Consider the following 17489-nt stretch of genomic DNA (forward strand, 5'->3'; position numbering starts at 1 on the left):
GCTCAACTTTCCGACTCAGTATCCCAGAGCTCTTGGTCCCCTGCTACTGAAGATGGTGAAGTAGCTCCCTCTGAGCTGTCTGCCCAGGCCTATCGAGTTCGGAAACCTCACATCAAGGATTACCTACCTTTGCCTTCTTTTTAAAGCCTTCATCAAGTATACTTTGATCAGTGATTTCTGATCCTTTAACAGTCCAGTTTAAGACACACTGCTAGGGGATGATATGTAAAGTCATTTACACAAGTTATGAATGATGGCTTGATATCAAGAAGGCACGGCGTATTAAACATATTTTTCTTCCAATTGTACAGGAATAACACAGGATTAAATATGTAAGGCCTTATCTACATGGGCTTGATTACGGAAAACTAATAAAGCATTCTCTAAATAATGAAAAAAGAAAAGAAAAAGACATCCAATGAACTGCTGAGTTTTTCTTTCCAACAATATGAAAAGGCAATCAATGACCAAATTTTGATTTAACCCAGTTATCTTGGATTCTGTCTGCAACAGAAAGGCAGGTCTGGCACGGCACGAAACCAAAAGTGAGATCCGCAACTGCCTACGGTTGACAAACTCCCGGATTTAGAATATTAGAGTGAAAGGGAAGGGGGGAAAAAATGTAAGAAGGAAAGAAAGAAAAAGAACCCCCTCGTCTGCTCAAGATGCTTTGACTTCAAGGCCACCGACCATCATTTTGGTCTTTGCGGTTGTCCCCCTTTCGACATTTCATTTACTCCCCGGGTTTCGGTTTTTTAAGAAGGGAACGTCCGCGTGGCAGACCAGGAAGTGTGCCTGTTGTGCGGTGAAGGCGGGGGGCTCGACGTCGGGTGTGCACGCCAGAGGCCGTTCAAGTGAACTCCGGGCGCGCCCTCTTGGCCCCCCGCCTCTCGCAGCTTTCCCCACTCGGGGGTGACCGGTCAGCCCAGAAGGTCACGACAGGCAACTGTCCCTCCCCGTCTTCCAGGTGGTGCAGGGCCCGGGAGCAAGAGTCAGGGGCCGCCGATGCAACAGGCGCTGGGCGGCTGTCACCGACCACGAGCGCCTGCAGCGACCGCAAGGGGGACGTGCCCAGCGTCTCTCCTTTCTTCAAGCCTCCTTCACAGAGGAGGAGGAGGAGGAGGAGGAGGCTCGTCATCGGAAGCGAAGCGGCCTCGACAAGACGTCACTTCCGGCCCGGACGCCCTCTCGCTGACGGGAGCGCGCACGCTGAGCCCGCGGCCACTTTGTGCCCGTCTCCTTGGCCCTGGGCGCCACTCACCTTCAAGACTTTCTGGGAGCGTGACGTGCGTGCGCGCCCCCGGCCCCGCGTCAGGCCGGCGAGGGGCGTGGCCAAGGCCCTCAGAGCGAGGCGGGAGGAGGGGCTGTGAGAGGAGGTGAGGGCCCGACCAGGGAGCCCCGCCGCCCGCCCTCCCGGAGACGAGCCGCGGAGAGGGAGGGGGAGGAGCGAGCCGGGGCCGATCGCGCACCCTGGACGCCTCCTTCCTCGCGGAGGAAGGAGGAGGTTGTGGGTTAGGGAGCGAAGCAAAGGGACGCGGCGGGGGCGGCGAAGGAGCAAAGTCGGAGAGTCAGAAACGCCCCCCGCCTCCATCTCCCCGGAAACAGCCCCCCGCCCTTCCCGCACACCAGCGGCCCCGACTGCGAGCCGCAGCCCGCTTGGCCCCGTCTCGCCCCGCCCCGCCCCGCCCCGCCGCGCCGCGCCGCCAGTCCGTCCGTAGGTCCGTCCGTCCCTGCGGACCGCGGAGGGCGCGAGGAGGCCCCGGGCCGGGAGTTGTCGGGCCCACGCCACTTCCGAGGCGTCCGCCGGGTGCCGCCGCCGCAGGAGGAGGACGACGACGACGTCGACGCGCAGGAGGCGGAGGCGGAGGCGTGTTGTTGTCTCGCCCACTCCCCTCCCGTGAACTCGCACCCAACGTCAGGGCGCGATGGAGTGAAGCGGCGCCGAAGGGGGCACTTCCGCGTTGCGCTGCCCGAGCCGAGAGAGCGCGGCCGAGGCCGCTCCCCCGCCGCCCCGCCGCCCCGCACCCTCCCCCCGGGGGCACTCGGAGGACTCCGGCCTCCCCCCCCCCCCCCGCGGGTCGGCGCCCCGCGCGGAGAAGACGGCGAGCGCGATCGGCCACCCTCCGGCCCGGATCCCGTCGCCCCGCAGGCCCGGAGGCCGCCGCGCCGACCCTCCGCTGTGTGACCTGGAACCCGGGGACCCGAGTCCCGAGCCGGATTATCGTGTCGCGTCTCCCGGCGGGCCCTGCTGCTCCGCGTCCCTCCGCCGCCGCTCCCGCCGCCGCTCCCGCTCCCGTTTCCGGCGGGGCAGAGCGATGGCCAGGGCCTGACCCGGACGAGGCCGCACCCGCGCCGCGCTCCGCGGCGGGCCCTGGGCGATGCCGAGCAGCTCGGACACGGCGCTGGGGGGAGGCGGGGGCCTGAGCTGGGCGGAGAAGAAGTTGGAGGAACGCCGCAAGCGGAGGCGATTCCTGTCCCCTCAGCAGCCGCCGCTGCTGTTGCCGCTCCTGCAGCCGCAGCTCCTGCAACCGCCGCCGCCCCCGCCGCCTCTGCTCTTCCTGGCCGCTCCCGGCACGGCCGCCGCCGCAGCCGCCGCCGCCGCGGCCTCCTCCTCTTGCTTCAGCCCCGGGCCCCCCCTGGAGGTCAAGCGGCTGGCGAGAGGCAAGAGGCGCCCCGGAGGGCGGCAGAAGCGGCGCCGCGGGCCCCGTGCCGGGCAGGAGGCGGAGAAGCGCCGGGTCTTCTCGCTGCCTCAGCCGCAGCAGGACGGCGGTGGCGGTGCGGGTAGCGGCGGGGGTGTGACCCCGCTGGTGGAATACGAGGACGTGAGCTCCCAGTCCGAGCAGGGGCTGCTGCTGGGGGCGGCCAGCGCGGCGACGGCGGCGACGGCTGCCGGGGGGACGGGGGGCGGCGGCGGCGGCGGGAGTCCGGCCTCCTCCTCCGGCACCCAGCGGCGCGGGGAGGGCTCGGAGCACAGGGCCCGGCGGGACCGGCGCGGCGGCAGCGGCCGCAGCAAGGAGCGGCACCGCGAGCACCGGCGGCGGGACGGGCAGCGCGGCGCGGCCGAGGCCTCCAAGTCCCGCAGCCGCCACGGCCACGGCGCCGACGAGCGGCCCGAGGCGGCCAAGAGCGGCGGCAGCAGCAGCAGCGGCGGCGGCGGCGGCGGCGGCGGTCGTCGCAAGAGCGCGGCGGCCGCGTCCGGCGGCGGCGGCGGCGGCGGCCGCAAGGACCGGGAGCAGAAGGCCCACCGGAGCCGGACCAAGTCGGCCAAGGAGCCGCCGGCGGCCTACAAGGAGCCGCCCAAGGCCTACCGGGAGGACAAGGCCGAGCCCAAGGCCTACCGGCGGCGGCAGCGCTCCCTCAGCCCGCCGGGCGGCCGGGACGACAGCCCGGTGTCGCATCGGGCCTCGCAGAGCCTGCGCGGCCGCAAGTCGCCCAGCCCGGCGGGCGGGGGCAGCAGCCCGTATTCCCGGCGCCCGGCGCGCTCGCCGAGCCCCTACAGCCGCCGGCGCTCGCCCAGCTACAGCCGCCACAGCTCGTACGAGCGCGGCGGCGACGTGTCCCCCGGCCCCTACGGCGGCGGCAGCTGGCGGCGCTCCCGGAGCCCCTACAGCCCGGCCCTCAGGTGAGTCGGCGGGGGCGGGGGCCGGGGAGCGGGTTCCTCGCGGCCGCCCGGCGCTCGGGGTCGCAGGGACGGAGCAACAGGTCCGGCGGGGCGCTGCTCGCGGCCGGGGAGCCCGGGGAGCCTGTGCGGTCGCCCCCCGCCGCTCGCCTTTCCCCGCGCGGCCAGCCGGGCCCGAGCGGGGCACAGACGGTGACGGGGCTGTTGAGGCGAGCCGGGCTGGGGGAGGCGGCTCGTGGAGGTTTGGGGGGTGAAGCGGCACGGGCACCGGGCACCGGGCACCGGCACCGAGGAGCTGGGCCTGGGCCGGAGCCGGAGTCGGTCGCCGGCTGCTGGCAGAGTCGGAAAGGGACTGCGGCTGCTTCGTGCCCCCGCGCAGGGAGAGCGGCCTCCGCATCCAGTTCATCCTCCGCACGGCCGAGGACTTTGGAGGGTCCTGAAGGGAGGACCGCTCTGTGGTGTTTGTGTGTGTGTGTGTGTGTGTGAGAGAGAGAGAGAGAGAGAGAGAGAGAGGTGTGTGTGTGAGAGAGAGAGAGAGAGAGGTGTGTGTGTGTGAGAGAGAGAGAGAGAGAGAGGTGTGTGTGTGTGTGAGAGAGGTGTGTGTGTGTGTGTGTGAGAGAGAGAGAGAGGTGTGTGTGTGTGTGTGTGTGAGAGAGAGAGAGGTGTGTGTGTGTGTGTGTGTGAGAGAGAGAGAGAGGTGTGTGTGTGTGTGTGTGTGAGAGAGAGAGAGAGAGAGAAAGAGAGAGAGCGAGCGCGCGAGCGAGCTCCGTGTGGGTCTGTGGTGATACCCACGGAACAAGCACTAGACTTGCCAGCCGCTGCGATCGGCCCGTGTAGCCTGGGCACTGCCCCAGCAGTCTGCGCCCGTTGACTCTTACAGCCTGTGCGCTTTCAAGTGCTGAGTGAGGCCGTTACAGGTCAGGGTCTCTGCATAGCTTGAGAAGCTGTGTTTTAGTTGAGTGAAGTTGAAGTTACCCTTTTATGTGGATGATTAACAACTTTTAGTATCTTGCGACTCTTAAGTTCCTTGATGTCTTGGAAGTTTTAGGCTCAGTGGTCTAGGGTATTGCGGAATGACATTTGCATGGTTTTCTGTTGATCTTAACTTCATCATGAATAGAATATATGTGCCTGTAAGATGAGCAGGCCTCTTTGAAGTGTCAGCCTAGTAACTGTGAAGGTGTGATGTGAGTTGAGATCGGAGTGAGTTTATCTTTAAATCCAAAGAGCAGTATGTTTCCTCTTTGATGCACTCAAAATAGTAGTTGATGTAAGCAAAGACAACACTGAAAATTCATTTCATGAAATTTAGTTTCTCTGTTTTTGTAAGGCATTATTTTGCTGTTTTTTAGCAGGGGTCTATAGGTGCCAATTTATTTATTTTATATTTATTCCCTTTTGTTGTCCTTGTTTTATTGTAGTTATTATTGATGTCATCGTTGTTGGATAGGACAGAGAGAAATGGAGAGAGGAGGGGAAGACAGAGAGGGGGAGAGAAAGACAGACACCTGCAGACCTGCTTCACCGCTTGTGAAGCGACTCCCCTGCAGGTGGGGAGCGGGGGCTTGAACCGGGATTCTTATGCCAGTCTTTGCGCTTCGCGCCACGTGTGCTTAACCTGCTGCGCTACCGCCCGACCCCCATAGGTGCCAATTTAAAGTGTAGAATGCAGTTTTTAATAATGGATTTTGTGATTAGCAGATCGATCTTTTCATTGATGAATACTTTATCAGTGTTTTTTAATTAACAGTGCACTGTCTTTTATATGTATCGTGTAGTAGTATGCAAAATCTGACACGATTTGGGTTATAAGTAGTAAATACTTATTGAACACGTACTATATGCCAAGCACTGTTCTAGAGATAGGAATGTGGCATAGAACAAAGACCAGGGCCCTTAACCTCCTGGAGCTTATATTCTGTAAGGTTAGTTTTTACTTGATCCTTTTATGTTTATATTAACCCTACTGCTAGGTTGTCCAAAAAGTCATAATGTGTTTTTCTATGCAAAAAAGTTGTGCCAATATCTTTTTTTTTTTTTTTTGCCTCCAGGGTTATTGCTGGGGCTCAGTGCCTGCACCTTGAGTCCACTACTCCTGGAGGCCATTTTTTCCCTTTTTGTTGCCCTTGTTGTTGTAGCCTTGTTGTGGTTATTGTTGTTGTTGATGATGTTGTTTGTTATTGGAGAGGACAGGGAGAAATGGAGAGAGGAGGGGAAGACAAAGAGGGGGAGAGAAAGACAGACACCTGCAGACCTGCTTCACTGCTTGTGAAGTGACTCCCCTGCAGGTGGGGAGCTGGGGGCTCGAACGGGATCCCCATGCCGGTCCTTGAGCTTTGCGCCACCTGCGCTTATCCCGCCGCGCTGCGCTACCGCTGGACCCCCGCCAGTATCTTTTTAAATAGTTTTTTTGGGGGGTGTTAATGGTTTATAATGCAGTCATTGACACATGGGTACAATTTCTCATCTCCTTGTGAAAAAAAGTTCTCTGCAGAACACTCACCCACAACCTACTTCCATTTCCATCTTCTTGCACCAGGAGGGCAAGGTTCTCTTCAGCCTTTTCCTCCCACTCCTTCCCCAGAGTCCCTTTTCTTTGATGGAATTCACAGTGTCCCTGTCCAGAACACAAAGTTTCACATTGTATGTGTGTTCTCCCTCTCTGTCCCTGTTTATTGAGTTTCCTATAAGTGAGATCATTCGGTATTTGCCCTCTTTTTGTTTTATCTCACTTAACACTATGTCTTCAAGTTCCATCCAAAGTGGCATCATTTTTAATAACTGAGTAGTATTTCATTATGTGTGTGTGTGCGCACGCATGCGCCGCATGTCACAATTTTTTTTAGCCACTCATCTATCTTTGGATATCTGGGTCCCTTCCAGAATTGGCTGTTGCATATAGTTTTCCTGTGAGCATAGGTCTACGTAGATCTCTTTTAAGAAAGGTGCTTTTATTTTTTTTGGGTAAATACCTAGGAGATAAATTGCTAGATCATAGGGTAGGTTCATCATGATTCAGAAATGTCTTCGAAGACTGGAATCCAACAGCACACAAAACAAAAAACATAAATCAATGGGACTGCATCAAACTGAAAAGTTTTCTGCACAGCAAAGGGCACCATCACCCAAACAGAAAGATACCCTACAGAGTGGGAGAGAATCTTTATACAGCATACTTAAGATAAAGAATAACCAAAACTCATAAACAACTCAGTAAACTTAGCACCAAAACAACAAACAAACAACAGTAAAACCATTCGAAAATGGGACAAGGACATGGACAGAAACTTCACTGAGGTAGAGATCTAGAGGGCCAACAGACACTTGAGAAAGTGCTCAAAGTCACTGAATATCCAGAGAAATGCAAATAAAGACTGAGATATCACTTTACACCCATGAAAATGTCATACATTAGAATGGACAGTGACAACAAATGTTGGAGAGGATGTGGGGGGAAGGTACACACCTGTACTGCTGGTGGATGTGTAAATTGTTCCAACCCACATTTTGGAAAACAGTTTGGAGATTTCTCAGAACACTAGAAACCATGTATATATTTCTAGTGGACTGGATTTGGAATGAAGCTTTAGAATATCCTGTCCAGCGGAATGACTGAGGATTTGGTTGGTGCCTGAAGACAGAGGAAGATGTTAGTTTTTGACAGTGTAATGTATTGGATTTGGAGTAGGAGTTCTAGTTTTGTTTTGTCCACTGATTTAGCAAGATTCTTGAATGAGTTTCTTCTAAAACTGTAATAGGGAAATGCTTATTTTTAAGGATTAAGTAAAAATGTGTTTTGTCAAATATGGAAATATTTTATCAGAGTATCTTGGGAACAGAAGTTGATTGGATTATTACTGAATAGCTTTATTTACTAGCATTCTTCATGCTGAAACAGGAACCCACCTCCCCATTACATCAAGTTTAACACTTTGGTATGCTATATAACAAACTGCTATACCATCTCTTTAAAATGTAAAGAGTCGCTATGTCCTATGAATCTTTTCTGACCCTGAAACTCAGTTTTTTTATGGTGTGGTGTTTAGATTTTTCACATTATGTCTAGTTTGCCTTAAATATGAGCCCCTGAATTTTCAACTACAATAATGGGTTGAAAAATCTTAATATTTTTAAAAAATTTTTTAATTTTTAATTTTTTTTTTATTTATTCCCTTTTGTTGCCCTTGTTGTTTTATTGTTGTAGTTATTATTGATGTCGTCGTTGTTGGATAGGACAGAGAGAAATGGAGAGAGGAGGGGAAGACAGAGAGGAGGAGAGAAAGATAGACACCTGCTGACCTGCTTCACCGCCTGTGAAGCGACTCCCCTGCAGGTGGGGAGCCGGGGTTCTAACCGGGATCCTTATGCCAGTCCTTGTGCTTTGCGCCACCTGTGCTTAACCCGCTGCGCTACAGCCCGACTCCCAAATCTGCCCGACTCCCAAATCTTAAGATTTTTATTTAAGTTGCTCATTTTGTTATTTAGTGGTAATTACCTAGACTCAGTTATCTGGTTCTGTGCACAAAGTCTTACTTACTTTTAGGATTTAGTAATTGTGATTGGTGACTCATGTTTGAATATACTACTGAATTGTGTGAGCTGTGTGAAAGTAACTAGCCTATCTTGGGGTCCATAACATTCCTAGTGTTCAGTATAGTAATGGCACAGCTACACAATAATTATTGAATGGGTAAGTGAAGGAATGATGTTTATTGAGCATATTTGGGCTTGGCTTATTGGGCTTGGATTGCATAGATAAAATATAGACCATCTGTAAGAAATATTAGTAAATTGTCCGGGTGGTGACGCTGTGGAGAAGGCATTGGCCTCAAGCATGAGGCCCTTAGTTCAAACCCCGGCAGCACATGTTCCAGAGTGATGACTGGTTCTCGTTTACTCTCTCTCTCTCTCCCCCCTCCCCCACCATCTCTCATGAATAAATAAAATCTTTTAAATTAAAAAAAAATATTAGTAAGACTTTTCCCCCCAGCCCATGTGAGAATTTTGTATTAATGAATTGTAAGTGAAGGCTTTTTTTTTTTTGTCTCCAGGGTTATTGCTGGGGCTCAGTGCCCACACTGCGAATCCACTGCTCCTGGAGGCTATTTTTTCCTTTTTGTTGCCCTTGTTGTTTATCATTGTTATTGCTGTCATTGTTGATGGGTAGGACAGAGAGACATGGAGAGAAAGATAGACACCTGCAGATCTGCTTTACCACCTGTGAAGCGACTCCCCTGCAGGTGGGGAGCCAGGGCTCAAACCAGGATCCTTAGGCTGGTCCTTGTGCTTTGCACCATGTTCGCTTAACCTGCAGCACTACCGCCAATCCCCCCCCCCCCCCCCGGCATTTTTTAAAGAAAATTCACATACACTCAAAATGGTACTAATGCCACTCTATGAAGATTTTTCTCAGCATCTATTGCTGGAATAAACCCTCTTTATTCTGTTGAATTCTACCTTATAGTCTACTGTTTGCCTTCAGCTGAATTTTCAGTCCTCAGCTCTTTTTTTAAACCAGGGTACTGCTTATCTCTGATTTATGTGGTGCAAGGGATCGAATTTTGCATCTTAGAACCTCATGCCTGGAAGTCTTTTACATAACCCCTATGGCCCCACCTTATGTTTTTCTTTTTCTCTTTCTCTCTCTCTTTCATTTTTTGCTCAGCTCTGGTTTATGGTGGTGGTGGGGGTGATTGGGCCTGGGAATCTGGAGCCTCAGGCTTGAGAGTCTCTTTGCATAACCATTATGCTCTTTACCCCCACCCTCGTGTTTTTCTTTATATGGGTTCTTTAGTTTTACTTCCTTGCACACCTCCCCCCAATATAACAAGTTTAACATATGTTTTATTATTGGGATAGAAGTCACATGCACTTTTCCTGAAAAGAGGAATTCCTATAAGGAAAAGGAAGGGTACTGACATAGGTTTCAGTTGGCGGCCACTGGTAAATACTTGACATACATTTATCTTCAAAATCCTTGTGATATTTGGGAACATTCTTACTGATAGATTGGGAAACAAACTCTTTAAGAGGTTAAATGATTTTTTTTTTTTATTTTTATTTTTAAATTTTTTATTTAAGAAAGGATTAGTGAACAAAAGCATAAGGTAGGAGGGGTACAACTCCACACAATTCCCACCACCCAATCCCCATAACCCACCCTCTCCCATGATAGCTTTCCCATTCTCTAGCCCTCTGGGAGCATGGACCCAGGGTCGTTGAGGGTTGCAGAAGGTAGAGGGTCTGGCTTCTGTAATTGCTTCCCCGCTGAACATGGGCGTTGACTGGTCGGTCCATACTCCCAGTCTGCCTCTCTCTTTCCCTAGTAAGGTGTGTCTCTGGGGAAGCTGAGCTCCAGGACACATTGGTGGGGTCTTCAATCCAGGGAAGCCTAGCCAGCATCCTGGTGGCATCTGGAACCTGGTGATTGAAAAGAGAGTTAACATACAAAGCCAAACAATTTGTTGAGCAATCATGGATCCCAAGTTTGGAATAGTGGAGAGGAAGTGTTAGGGAGGTACTCACTGCAAACTCTAGTGTAATCCTGCTTTCAGGTATATATTTTGCAGTAGTTTATGGATACGTGTGCACATACGCTCTCTCTCACAGAAACTGGTGTATGTCTAGGTTATAAATGATTTGTTTTTAAGATCAACCTGGATTCAAACCCTGGGTTGATTATTATTATACTATGTTGAATTTCAATGAGTAGTCAAGAGAGCTGATCACCTCAGACAAGATTGCTAAGATTCAACCCCATTTTTGTGTTTACACATTTCTTTTTTTTTTTTTTAATTTTTTATTGTCTTTAACATCTGCAGACCTGCTTCAACACTTGCAAAGCTTTTCCACTAAAGGGGGGTGGGGGGGACCGGGGCTCGAACCCAGGTCCTTGTGCATTGTAACATGTGCGCTCAACCAGGTGCACCACCACCCGGGCCCTATGCATTCATTTCTATTTCCTGGCTATTTGTGCAGCATTTTGAGGGTTTTGGAAACAGATACTCCTAAGGATTTTTTTTTGTTTTGTTTTCTTTTTCCTTTTTCCTTTTTCTTTTTGTCTTGTATAAATACAGGGCTAAAAGATTTCCTAGACTTTACTTAAAATTAATATTGGTGATTGATTTATTGTGGAATAACTTGATCTGAAGTACTCATGCCAGATCAGTTATAATTAGTATAATAAATGTATTATATATTTGTTCTAGGAATAACAGGGCAAACAAACACACACACAACACACACACAATGTATACACACACACAATGTATACACACACACACACAATGAAAGTCAAACTATCAATAAGTAGTAAAGAAATCTACACTAAGAAGTAATAATATCAAGACTCTGAGAATCTAAAGGTATGGTACACCCTAGATGTAAATAAGTAAACGTACTAGTATTCTCTTAAAATACCCATACTCTGAAATACCCATCCCATGGGTTATTTGGTGTTTTATCCTAGAAACAAAATATTTCAGGATTAAAAGATCACTATCAGTCATTAAAAGCTACCAATTTAGTATGTTCTTAATAGAAATAAGTTAAAAGTATCTTTAGATGAACAGCTTTTTTCCCCCTCTTCTTTTTGAGGGAACAGAGCATTTCCTTGCCCAATTCTGGTTTTTGGAGGTACCAGGGATTGCACCTGGGACCCCTAGAGCTCTCACACATGGAAGTTGAACATACTATTGGTGTTAGTATCTCATCACCTCTAGATGAATGGAAAAAATATATATATATGGAATACATCAAATAAAACTGGATTAAATGCAACCAGAAAGAGGAGAAATCCCTTTAAAAATATTTCATTTACTCATTTGATGGGACAGAGAGAAATTGAGAAGAAGGGGGAGGTAGAGTGGGAAAGAGACACCTGCAGCTTTGCTTACCACCTGTGAAGCTTCCCTATGTAGTTGGGGCCTGGGGACTTGAACCAGGGTCTTTGTGCAATGTATCATGTGCACTCTTTGCACATTGTAACCAGGTGTACCATCACCTGCCCCCCAGTATGTTTTTAAGAAGTCAGAAATAGCAATTTGGCAGATCACTGACTCAGTGGAATAGTACAGGTCTTGAATGCATGGGGTTCTGAGTTTATTTTCTAGTACTACGTATAGCAGAATGATGCTAGGCTTCTAAGTGATTTTTCCCCCTCAGAAAGTCTAAAAATATATAGGGTAGTAGAATAAATGCAGAAACACCCAGAATGATGGAAATTACTTATCTTAAATCTCCAAAGGGTAATCACTCCTTTCATTTGCAAGATGGCTTTGTTTTTGCTTTCTTTGACTAAACATTACCTGGCAATTGTTTCTATTCAGTTTTTTTTTTTTTCTTTCCAATCAGAGTATTGCTCAGCTCCAGTTTATAGTGGTATTGCGGAGTGAACCTGGAGCCTTTGTTGCCTCAGGCATAAAAGTCTCTTTACATAATGTTTGTGTTATCTGCCCAGCCCTTCAGTTCTTGTTCTAATATTATTTACCCCTATTTCCAGTTTCAGCACCTTAGTTCAGACCCTTATTTAAAATTTTTATCTTCCTGTCTTCCCCTGCCTTACCCTTTTCCATATCTGTCTATTTATCTATCTACCCTTCTTTCTTTTGTAACCTCTTGCATACATAACCTTAGTACCCCAGGGCTGACTTTTTCATTCTTTAATTTCACATAGAGAGGGGAAGATACCACAGCACTTGAATTTCCTCTGGTATCATGGCACTACCATGTGGTGCTAGAGCTCAAACTTGGGCCACCTGCATGACAAGGTGTGAACCCTACCAGGTGAACTATTTTCTGGTGTGCTTTTTTTTTTATTAGTAATTAATATTGATTTATAAAATTATAAGATAATGGGTATACTTTCGTAAGTTCCCACCACTAGAGTTCTTATGTCCTTTCCCCTCCATTGGAAGTTTCCCTGTTGTTTACCCTCTGGGCATATGGACCAAAAATTTTTTTTGGGGGGTGCAGAAAGTGGGAGTTCCGACTTCTGTAATTGCTTCTCTGCTGGACATGGGTGTTGACAGGTTGATCCAGACTCCCAGACTGTTTCTTTCCCTAGTGGGGTAGGGCTCTGGAGAGCTGAGACTTTGGAGCACATTCGTGACATCATCTGCCCAAGGAGTTCAGGATGGAATCATAATACTGTTTGCAACTTGGTGTCTGAAAGGCAGTAAGATAAAAACAGGAGAAAAATATTTTAACAAACAGGAACCAAAAAGTAAGAATAGAGCAGATGAGAATAGGAACCTTGGAGTGGAAACAACCTAGGAAGTCTATATTAGGTATGTTCCTGGGCCCATGACTTAGTTTGATAGCTAACATTGATGTGGGACTAAAATATTGTCTGGGAAGATGGTGTCAGAGTTGACAATTGTTTACCTCATCAACCTAACCCAGAGCCCATGTTTATATTCATATTGAATATAAACAGAATATATACAGAACCCTGCGTAACCTCTAAGTTCCTATCAGCCTGAACTCACTGTTTATGGTCACAGCTGGGAACGTTCTAGGTGGTCTTGTTTTAGGGCCAGTGTTCCTGGAGTGGTAGGGCAGGATGACCCAGCTTCCCTTTGGAAAGTGAGGCAATCCCTACCATTGCAACTTTATAGTGAGGACAAGTTTCTGAAGTGGCCCACAGGATGGCTTATGCTGGCATTCCCGATGGAAGTGACCAGTGATGGTGGAGAGAGGGATCTATTAGAGGTCTAGGTTCATAGTGTCTATGTGGGAATCCAAAGATTCTCTGACTGTATATCAGGTGATAGGGTGGCTGGTGTTGACCAAAAAGGTCATCATCGAGTGAACCAGTCTCCTGCCACATGGGTACAGTGTTTCATCTCCTCTGATAGTTGTCTGTAGAATACTCACACCCTCAGCTTAGGTCCTTTTCCATCGTCATGCAGAATCCCAAATCCCCCTAAACCCCCATACCTGCCCTCCTTCCTCAGAGTACTTTGCTTTGGTACAAATACCAAATCCAGTCCGTGTTTTGCTTTGTGTTTTCTCTTCTTGCCCTTGTTTCTTTTCTCTTATTTTTAAATATTTATTTATTCCCTTTTGTTGCCCTTGTTGTTTTTTTTTATTGTTGTAGTTATTATTGTTGTTATTGATGTCATTGTTGGATAGGACAGAGAGAAATGGAGAGAGGAGGGGAAGCCAGGGGGGTGGGGAGAGAAAGACAAAGACAGACACCTGCAGACCTGCTTCACCGCCTGTGAAGTGACTCCCCTGCAGGTGGGGAGTCGGGGGCTTGAACTGGGATCCTTATGCTGGTTCCTGCGCTTTGCGCCACGTGCGCTTAACCCACTGCGCTACTGCCCGACTCCCCTGCCCTTGTTTCTTAAGTTCTACTTATGAGTGAGGCCATCCCATATTCATTCTTCTCTTTTTGGTTTATCTCACTTACCCTGATGCCTTCATGCTCTATCTAACATGTGGTAAAAGATATGACTTCATTTTCAATATCTTAGTACTACTCCATTGTGTATGTATACTGTAACTTTCTTAGCCGCTCATGTGTCCTTGGTCATCGGAGTTGCTTCCAGGCTTGAGATATTACAACTTGTGCTTCTATGAACTTAAGTGTATATGTATCTCTTTGAATGGGTATGTTTGTTCATTTAGGATATATCCCCAGGAGAGGAATTGCTGTGCCAGAGGACAGGCCTGTAGAGACCCATTTCTAGTGTTGAACTCAGGACCTCATGCTTGAGAGCCCAGTGCTTTATCCATTGCACCACCTCCTGGACCACACTCACTGTTGTCTTTACTTGCATCTCTTTGATAATAACTGACTGAGCAGTTTTCCATAGGTCTGTTGGCCCTTTGGGTCTTTTTGTGAAGAGTCCATATTTTCTCCCCATCTTTGGATGGGCTTATTTGCATTTTTTGTTGCTGAGTTTGGTGACACTTTATATATTTTGGTTATTAGCCTGTTGTCTGATAATATGACATGCAAAGATCTCCCATGCCATAAGGAATCTCTTTTGGTGGTGATATGTTTTGCTGTGCAGAAGCTTTTCAGTTTGATATAGTCTTACTGGTTTATTTTTGTTTTTGTTTTGCTTGTAATTGGACTTGAGTCATTGAAGGTGCTTTTAATGCTTACATTGAAAAGAGTTCAGACCATGTTTTCCTCTGAATACTTAATGGCTTCTGGTCTAACATCCAAATCTTTGATCCACTTGGAGTTTACTTTTTGTGTCTGGTGAATGTCGTGATCTAGTTTCATTCTTCTGCAAGTTTCAGTGTAGTTTTCCCAGTACAATTTTTTTTGAAGATATTCTCCTTTGTCCATTTAATATTTTGGGCCTCCTTGTCAAAAATTAGATGTCCATAGTTGTGGTATATTTGCATTCTTTTGTATTGATTAAGACATGATCTGTTTTTCTTGGTAAAATTCTTTGTATACCCCATATCAAGTCTTCATTCTCTAGCTCTGAAAAATTGTGGCTGCTTTTGAAAAACCAGCTGAACATTACTGTTGCTTAATGTTTATATTTAAAGTCACTTGAGTCCTTCCTTCCTCCCTTCCTTTCTTCTCTTCTCTTTTCTTTCTTTCTTTCTTTCTTTCTTCCTTTCTTCCTTTCTTCCTTTCTTTCTCTCTCCTTTTTCTCTCCTCTCTTTCTTTCTTTCTTCCTTTCTCCTCTCTCTCTTTCTTTCTTCCTTTCTTTCTTATTCTGTATGTTGTAGAAAACGTGAGTTGGAACCAGGCCCTGCCATACGTGCTTGACTGCATACGTTACCATGTTCAGGGACTGAATTCAAGCCCCCTAGTTGCCACCTTCAGGGGAGAAGTTTCACAGGCAGGGTTATAGGTGTCTCTGTTTCCCCCTTTCTAGCTCCTCTTTGCCTCTCAATTTTTCTGTCTTTATCAAAAGCAACAAAAACAAAACAGGAAAATATGAATGCTTTTGTTGTTGTTTTCAACAGGCATTGTTTCATATGCAGACATTTTAAACTTTTGGAACCAGGAAAAGTTTTGCCTGGTAGGATGCACATATTACCATACATAAAGCCCTGGGTTTCAGCCCCATCACCACATGGAAGTCCCATAACACCAAGAGAAGCCCCACAAATAGTGTGTGTGTGGGGTGATGTTGTGGTGTGTGTCTCTATCTCTGTCTCCCTATTTGCTTTCACTCACTCACTCACTCACTCACTCACTCACTCACTCACTCACTCACTCACCCCTTGAAAAAATCTGCCTGGGAGTGTTGAAGTCAAGTATGTGTGAGGTCTCATTGCTGGGAGAAAAAAAGTAAGTTTTAAAGTAGGTGTTGGAAGCATGATTAACTATTTAGAATCAGAAATACTATTGTCTCTTGAAATTTTGCATATCTAAATTGTGAGATAACCTAGTGCTCTCACTGTATTGGAAAATAAAATGAATGTGGATCAGAGAATTAAATCTATGTAGAAAACTGGAATTTACATAAAATGGAAATGAAAAGGTTAGTAAAGGGAACTGAAAACTGCATGTACTCAATAGACCTCATACCTCCTTTTCAGTTGCTTCATTTTCAGTTCATGGGCTACTTTCACTGAGATAGGCATTGGCACTCCAAACCTAACTAACTCTATCTGAACTTAAAGTTTCAGAAGTTTTTCTTTTCTATGAATAAATTTATTAACTTGGCATTGCTTTATGATGTTATAAAAATTTAAGGGTATAGTTTCATACCTTCATGTGTGACTAACCAAACCCACCACTAACGTTTAGTGCCGTTACTTCTGAGAGACTCATCTCTATCTCCCTCACTTCCCTTCCCCATTCCCTTTGATAACCACTACAGTCTTCAGAGTTAGTCAGTCAGTTTGTTTTTTGCAAGTTCATCTGATTTGCTTTATTTATATGCCACTTAGGAGTGAAGCTTTCCGGTAGTTATCTTTCACTTCCTTGCATATTTCATTTAGCATAAGTTTCTAGTTTTGTTTTTATTTATTTATGCAATGCTTATGTACCTATTACAGTTTGTATGTGTGTGAATTTGTCTTGTTATTGCTTTTTTTTTTTAAGCTTTATTTTACTTGAAAGAACAGAGAGAAATTGAAAGGGAGAGGAGATAGAGAGAGAGAAACAGATACCTGCAGCACTGCTTTACCACTTGTGAGGCTTTCCCCCTGCAGGTGGGGATGGGGGGCTTGAACTTGGGTTGTTATGCATGGTAATACATACACTTAACTAGGTATGTTACCACCTGGCTCCCTTCCTCTTATTTTTTCTAGATTGATTTCCCAGGGGTAAAACTGTTGTGTTGAAAGTAGTGTGTGCATGTATAATTTTGGTACATTGTCGTAATGCCCTTGATAGATTGCCATTTTTTTTTTCCAACAGTGTGGAAGTACTCACTTCCTCAATCTCCTCACTTGGAGTTGTCTAATATTTCATTGTTTTAATTTATATATATATATTTTAATTTTTCTTTCCCCCCCTTTTGTTGCCATTGTTTTATTGTTGTTGTAGCTATTATTGCTGTTTTTATTGATGTCGTAGTTGTTGAATAGGACAGAGAGAAATGGAGAGGGGGAGAGAAAGGTAGACACCTGCAGACCTGCTTCACCACCTGTGAAGCAACCCCTCTGCAGGTGGGAAGCTGGGGGCTCGAACCGGTTACACCGGTTCTTGCGCTTTTTTAAAATTTCTTTATTGGGGAATTAATGTTTTACATTCAACAGTAAATACAATAGTTTGTACATGCATAATATTCCCCAGATTCCCATATAACAATATAACCCCCACTAGGTCCTCTGTCCTTCTTGGACCTGTATTCTCCCCACCCACCCACCCCAGAGTCTTTACTTTGGTGCGATACGCCAGTTCCATTTCAGGTTCTACTTGTGGTTTTTTTTTTTTTTTTTC

The 17489-nt window shown here is 47.4% G+C and overlaps 1 protein-coding gene across 4 annotated transcripts in view; it reads left to right on the forward strand.

The window, feature by feature from the left end:
• Window positions 1-2378: 2378 nt before the first annotated feature.
• Window positions 2379-17489, forward strand: part of CDK13 (cyclin dependent kinase 13) — a 117705-nt gene continuing 102594 nt past the window's right edge. For all 4 annotated transcript variants that reach the window (XM_060195870.1, XM_060195871.1, XM_007535477.3 and 1 more), the window contains exon 1: window positions 2379-3622. In XM_060195870.1, the coding sequence (XP_060051853.1) occupies window positions 2379-3622 (1244 nt within the window). The remainder of the gene's footprint in view (window positions 3623-17489) is intronic.

Source organism: Erinaceus europaeus, chromosome 8 (assembly GCF_950295315.1).
Source record: "Erinaceus europaeus chromosome 8, mEriEur2.1, whole genome shotgun sequence".
Taxonomy (NCBI): domain Eukaryota; kingdom Metazoa; phylum Chordata; class Mammalia; order Eulipotyphla; family Erinaceidae; genus Erinaceus; species Erinaceus europaeus.